This window comes from Oreochromis aureus, linkage group 8 (assembly GCF_013358895.1).
Source record: "Oreochromis aureus strain Israel breed Guangdong linkage group 8, ZZ_aureus, whole genome shotgun sequence".
Lineage (NCBI taxonomy): Eukaryota > Metazoa > Chordata > Actinopteri > Cichliformes > Cichlidae > Oreochromis > Oreochromis aureus.
In genome coordinates, this window is record NC_052949.1 from 14,540,559 (window position 1) to 14,547,505 (window position 6,947).

Consider the following 6,947-nt stretch of genomic DNA (forward strand, 5'->3'; position numbering starts at 1 on the left):
TTTTTCTTACCATAGTGGAAGGAATGTGCGAGCTGGGAGAGGCAAGCCCCTCCGTCAAACTTACCACAATAAGAAAAGAAAAAAAAAGCATGAACTCCTTCAAAATAAGATATAGCCTTATAATAGAGGTTTTACTGGGAAAAACACAAAGTAAGAAGCAGTAATGATAAACATAAGAGTGCATAAGTCCCCGGTCATCACGTGCTTTTTAAAATACAAATCACTTCAATCGCTACCCACTGAATGTTTTTTCCTCACATTGGTTTTTAGTTTAACCAAATACTGGCTTTGAAAATTGTTCTAAACGTCCTCATTCTGGCCTTTGCTTAAAAATTGTTTCTAATGCACAAAATGTCATCTTTTCAGCATATAACCACTTTGAAGTCTGTCAGTGCGTCTGGATACCTGAAAATGTAACGTTTGCTTTTTATTTTGAAATTACCGGCGCCTGTTCTTCTAGTGTGCCTTGACTCCTCAGCACCGCTGCACACAGATGCGGGCAGACCGAACCGCCTCTCTGAGCCGTAAAGTAGCCCGAGAGCCTCAAATGTTTCAGCTTTTCATTAATGCCGTGAAGTTCTGGATCGGTCCAACTCATGTGGTGCTCACTTCCTTTACGTTGTCAAAAAATCTCAAAGAAACACAAACAATATAGCATTTGTGTTTTGAAAACAAAAAAGATGCCACGTGTAGTTATCTGTACAAATGAAAACGAGCTATATTCTCAGTTTTAACCGAATAAGCCAGTTTGAGAAGATTTGGAACAAAAATAAAACAGTCACATGATCCCCAACAACGAGATTAACTTCTGCAACGTTCAGCTCCTGAGAGCAAATCATCCACGAGCTGTTACAAAGCCGACCAATCAGATTCTGTAGATCAGTCACCGAGTGCCGATTGCTAACATTTGGATATGAAGAGCTCTGTTATTTGTATAAATCTGTTAGAGATTATATGTAGTGCTTATTGCGTGATATTACTTAAATTTGAATTTATTAAATGGAACTAAAATGAATGACTGATGAATAAAGTCACCTTGGTACGACACAGAGTGATCGATGGAAATGATTTAGGTGTTTCTGTGGTTTTTTGTCTGTATTATATCTTGACTTGTGTTGTTAAATAGATTGTTGTCAACAGGATCTATGACGCATCCGTACCTACATTATAATCAATTAAGTCCTTTTCGGCTACCTAAAATTATTTTCTAGAACTGTGATGTTGTATTTGTTGCAATTTCTTCTGCCCTCTTGGCCAGACCTCTCTTGGAAAAGATCGTTTTTAACATCAAAGACAATTTTTACCTGGATAAATAAAGGCTATATAAACGTCACTGCGCCAAAAACCGATTGCAGCTTCTACATCGTGATCGGAATGATCTTTCCGACTGAAAATGGCTCGATATCGTTCTTAAGAGACATGTTTGACAGATTATAGGCCAATAAGTCATTTACAACAGTTTAAATACTGACAATCAATCCTGGAAGGGATTTTTTGGCAGACGAACGCTTTTGGGTATGACAGGCGCCGAGTGCACACTGGAAATCCCTTTTACGCACGGTTTTGTGCCAAATAAAGAATCGCGGCTACTAAAGGGACAGCTGTGGGCCTACACTGAGAAACTTGAGACAGCCGCGGCTGAAAGGCCCAATCCAAGAATTCCCACACACCCCTAAGCGGTTCAGCAGACCACCACCACACAGCAAACGGTAAAGCAGGAGAAGACAGAAGACGAAGGACAGGGATGTAATCTCACCATGGTGACATCTACAAAAGTAGACTCGCTGGTAACACTGCTTTGTGTGACCTTTGTTTTTATGACAGAGGCACAATTTGAAAACTACAATTTCAGAAAGTTTTCCAGAGAGGACCTCATGTCTCTCACCGCTGCGTACGGGAAGGCGCTGGATTATTACGCAGCGGGAAACTGGACGGAATCGATCCAGTACTTGGAATTAAGCCTGCGTTTGCACCGGCTTCTGAAGGACAGCGTGAGACACTGCGCGAGCCACTGTAACACGAGCAAGCATGACGACGAGTCTTTTGCTGGATACCCGGATCTCCGCGTCTACTGGAACTTTATGATGAAGGCGACCTGTCAGAAGAAGTGCAGGGCGCTTTTCCCCGCGTTCCAGCTGCCTCCTCCCGGCCGAGAGATCCTGGAGGATTTCAGCAGAAGATCTCCCTACAGATACCTGCACTTTGCTCACTCACAGGTCAGACACAACCTCCAATAAATTCACCACACCCATTTCGTTAAAGGTATTTGCAATGTGTTAAACTACTATGTTTTTTTTAATACTTCAGATTGGTTTGGATCAATATATACATTCTCCGTGTAGACTAATGACAAATTAAAGAAAAATAATAGGTTGATTTCACTTGGACGCGCAATAGAGCAGAAAACTTTAAACGTAGGCCTGCAACATCTGTCATGTTATCTTGGACCATGTGTAATATACCTCCAAATAAACTCTCTTGACTTTCAAATGTCGGACAAAAATAAGTAATTCTCACTCCAGCAGCGATTTTTGCGGTGATTTTTAGTTTGTGCGATAGAAAAAACAAACAAACAAACAAAACACACACCTCCGTGCGCTATTTCACAACATCCAAAGTAATTTGTGTGCACAGCTGAATGACCTGCAGAGGGCGGTACCATGCGCCCACACCTTCCTCCAGAGGAACCCTGAGGACCAGCAAATGCAGCAGCTGATGGAGGAATACAAGAGCAAGTATGACCTGAGCGGCTACCTCATCGACCACGAAGAACGACCCTACGAGGTGAGAGGCGCTCAGCCATTGTTTTTTACGTCTGGAAAAGCCTCACCTGCAATCTTTAAAAAAAGAAAAAGAAAAAAAGTATGAAGTCTGCAAAGCAACATCTGCTTAAGTCAAAATCAGTTTGGAAATTGTTTAGATAAAGCAAAAAATGGATTCTACTAAACACCGACTGTATTTACTACATTGATTGAGTCAGTCCAAAAACTGTCCTGATGGAAAAGTCATTATGTTTTCAGTTTCAATGCCCCAAAGCAGATCCAAACTCCACTTGGAAAGAAAAACAGAAACGCAAGCCAAAGCTTTTGTGGTGGCTCACACAGACTCCTGACCCAAACATGAGATCTTAAACATGCTATCCTGCAAGAAACTACCTCACAAGTTATCTGCAAGAACGAGTGGGTGGAAAGTTTGTATAAAGCTTCCTAGACTTATGCATTCATGCGTTATTGGGGCTACCACATACAAATCAGAAAACAATGAAATACTTAAATGAGACTGAACTGCTCAAAGTGTAAAAGGCGCCGTATTTACGATTTGCCAGCTAATGGTTTCTAATTTTCTTTCCAGACGTCGTTTCTGAGAGGAGTGAAACTTGTGGGTTTGGGCGACTACAGCAGCAGTGTTCAAGAGTTGGAGGAAGCTCTGTGGCTCTACTTCCAGGAATATGACCTGTGTCAGGCCGAATGTGAAGGGATCACTCAACTCTTACCAGACAGAGACTTCTATGCAGTCATAGCAGGTTGGTGTGTCATATTTAAAAATGTCCAGATTATCAATATACTCTAATGAGCATCTAAATGACACTAAAATCTTCTTTAAAAATAAATCTAAATGTAAAAGTTGTGATTTTAGAATCAGAAATGATTCTGGATCCAGTGTTTCTTCCGTTTTTCTGCACACTTCTGGTTTCATGTAATCTGAATACTTTCTGCTTGTTAACAGATGCCTACATTGACACATTAAGGTGCAAACTGAGGTGTGAAGAAAACCTGACACCGAATATTGGGGGTTATTTTGTAGTGAAATTTGTGCCCACTGTTTACCACTACCTCCAGTATGCCTATTATAAGTGTAAGTCCAGCATCATCACAGATTCTGAATATTCTTTCTCAACACTTTCTGCTGTTGAACCTCTGAGTGTTTGTGGTCTGTGTATTTTCTGCACAGTGAACGATGGCCGCAGTGCCGTGCCCTGTGCGTACAGCTACTTCCTGTTCGAGCCCGAGGACCCAGTCATGAAGCAGAACCTGCTATATTATAAAGCCTACAGTCAACAGTGGGGGCTTCAGTCCAACCACTTTACCCCCAGGATGGTAAGATGAAAACTGGGAAAGTTTGTTGCAGAATAAAGTTGAATATCGCTCTATAATAATCATGCCACCAATCTTTGTCTTAACAGGAAGCTTTCAAACACTTCAACCAGACAATAATGCAAAAAAAGATGTTGGCATTTGCAGAAACATACTTAGGTCTGTCTGATGAGGTGAGTTTTATACAAAAACAGCTCATTCTTTGGCCACATAAGAGCTTAGATTGCCTGAAATGCTGAATGAAATCCCTTAAAAACATTGATTATCCAATATAATCCAGTATAATCAATTTGATGTTTATTGAACACTCAGGGAGAAGTTTTATGGCCACATGTTTTAGCACTGTGTAATGTAATTGCGATCTGGATCGTTCTTCCAGGACTTTCTAGGATCAGAGGAGGCTGCACGCTCGGCCCCAGACTCTCCTGATGCTGAGTTTGAAGGTATTGGAGATTATGAGGAGTCAATTTACGCAAACTGGAAGCAACTGAAGGGCAAAGGGGATGCTGGCGAGTCAGACATCTGAAGATTTTCTGGAGTTTACAGAGAATAGTCTGAACAAGAAAAAAGGAAATCCAGAGAGAGGTCGTTTTCTGGTCATTCTGCTCTGGCCTCAGGCATGAACAAGGTCTTAGGACTATAAATAACCACTTGTTACAACCAAGGTATGCAGAAGAGTGTCTCTGAATGTGCAACACACTGCCACTCCTGTCATCTAAGAACAGGAAACTGAGGCTACAGTTCACACAGGATCACCAGAATTGGACTACAGAAGCTAGACTGGAAAACTATTGTAGTCTGATGATTCCCACAGTCCGGGTTCCTGCTGTGACATTCAGACAGTGGGGTCATAATTTGTCATGAACAACGTAAAAGCATGGAGCCACAAAGAATTAAGCATAAGCAGTCCTGAAGGTAAAAAGAGACCCAACCCTGTGCTAGCAGTACCTAATAAAGTGGCTGCTCACTGTAATTAGACTTTAAAACTAGTAATATTGCAGGTGTCACAACAAGCCGTGTCATTATGAATTATGAACATGAAACTGAAGTAGCAAGTTAGCCAGCGTTGCACAGATCGCCAACCAAATATTTACAAATGATCAAATACTTTCAAGCCAGATTCAGTACAGTATAATACAGTATATTAAGCAAGTCAGTAACATTGTATTAAAATTGTTTAGCTGTAAACGTAATCTGCCATTAATGTAACACAAACAATCAGAAACAAAAAAGTTTAATTATATCTGGATTTATAGCAGCAGACACTCATGCAGTGGATCAGAGTCACTCGAGTACAGGTAGGTTTTATTATGGATTGTAATATACAGTAATACGAGTATTTACACTGAAAGACAGGTTACCTAAAACTAGACAATGTTGGCTTTTAATAGTGAGTAGTGCCAAAGTCCTTTTAATAAGTCAAACTACAGCGTGCGATCACAGCTACAGTAAACATGGTGTGACCTGAGCTTCCAGCACACTCTCAAGGACAGACTTGTCCTAGAGATTTTTTCATGTTTTTACAGTGTTTACGGGTGAAAGAGTCCAACTGTAATTAAACAGATATGTTAACCCTTTAAATGAAGCCTGTGGTGACAAAGATTGAGCACATGTGACGTTACATACTGTTAAAAGTCTTTTTCTTGTCTACAAAACAATTTATACAACAATTTATTAAAGTTATTTTCAGGAGGCAGGAACCTTCACTAGAGATCCTTGTATGATGGACTTCAATTCAACGTATCAACACTCCTTTAACGCTCCTGTAGGTTGGCTGGCAGTGTAACTCGGATAATTTCTTCTGGCACCTGTGCCAACAACTCTTAATGCTATTATTGATAAAATACAGCTTTGTGTGACAATCACAGGAGTATGAGCCTCTAAACCTGATCGACACACTCTGATGTCCAGAGAGGATAAACGGAGAATGCGATGCACATAAAAGCTGCATTTTTAAAAACACTGGCAAGTCAAATTTCTGATACTCCATTTTTTAATCACTTATATACTGGTGATTATGTGGATCTGTTCAGTCAGAAGTATAGAACCTGTAACCATTTAGAGATAAAGCTTAATCAGCCAACCCTCAGAAGCCAAATTAATAATTCCTGTACATTTCTGGACTTGAGGGAGATCCTGCGAGAAATCTGTGTTGTCTCGTTATCATTTTTCAGCGTGAAAATCTAATACCGGCATGTATAAAACACACGGCCATAGCCTGAGTGACAGCCAGTGACATTTCTGAGCAGATTTCCCCTAACATGCAAAGATTTGCATCTCTTCTCGCTGATTACATCATCAAAAACAAGCAGTTTCAGGAGGGAAGAGTCTTCTCTCTTCAGGCTTGTGCTTCCATTCAGAGCGGCAGTGAGTCACTGCTGTCTAAAGGGGTCGGTACATTATATACAAACAGCACCCATGTTCAGCATACATGTATGCATACAGTATAGTTTGTATGCAGATTACAGGATCATACAGCGGGATGAAACATTGGGTGCATACATGTGCAGCTGGCCATCCAACACCATCCCTCGCAGGTTGGAACTACATGTTCATACAATAGCAATTATTATGTAAAAGCATTGATTTAGGATTAGGAAAGCAGCATAAGGGGAGAAATTATGGCTATTACTCTGGAATGTAAAGGTCTACAAAACAAAACCCTCATCTAGACGACAAAATGTCAGCAGCCTGATGTTTTTACACTTCTATTACAGCTAAAGTCACACTTCTGAGAGGAGGTGGTTGTGCTCTCCACGAGGTTAAATATGTAACTGTTCTCTAATACAAGACTTCATTAAACAAGTCAAGACTGAGCGAGGTGCATGGCCTACCTTCTGTGAAATCATTTAA

General features: G+C 40.7%; 1 protein-coding gene across 1 annotated transcript; it reads left to right on the forward strand.

Annotated features, from left to right (window-relative positions):
* The first annotated feature begins 1,382 nt into the window (after positions 1-1,382).
* Positions 1,383-6,910, forward strand: LOC116329829 (cartilage-associated protein-like). The gene is made up of 7 exons (XM_031751927.2): positions 1,383-2,216; positions 2,635-2,784; positions 3,352-3,523; positions 3,727-3,855; positions 3,952-4,097; positions 4,184-4,267; positions 4,474-6,910. Exons 1-7 carry the CDS (start codon positions 1,758-1,760, stop codon positions 4,618-4,620), a joined length of 1,287 nt encoding a protein of 428 aa, XP_031607787.2. The 5' UTR covers positions 1,383-1,757; the 3' UTR covers positions 4,621-6,910.
* Positions 6,911-6,947: the final 37 nt, after the last annotated feature.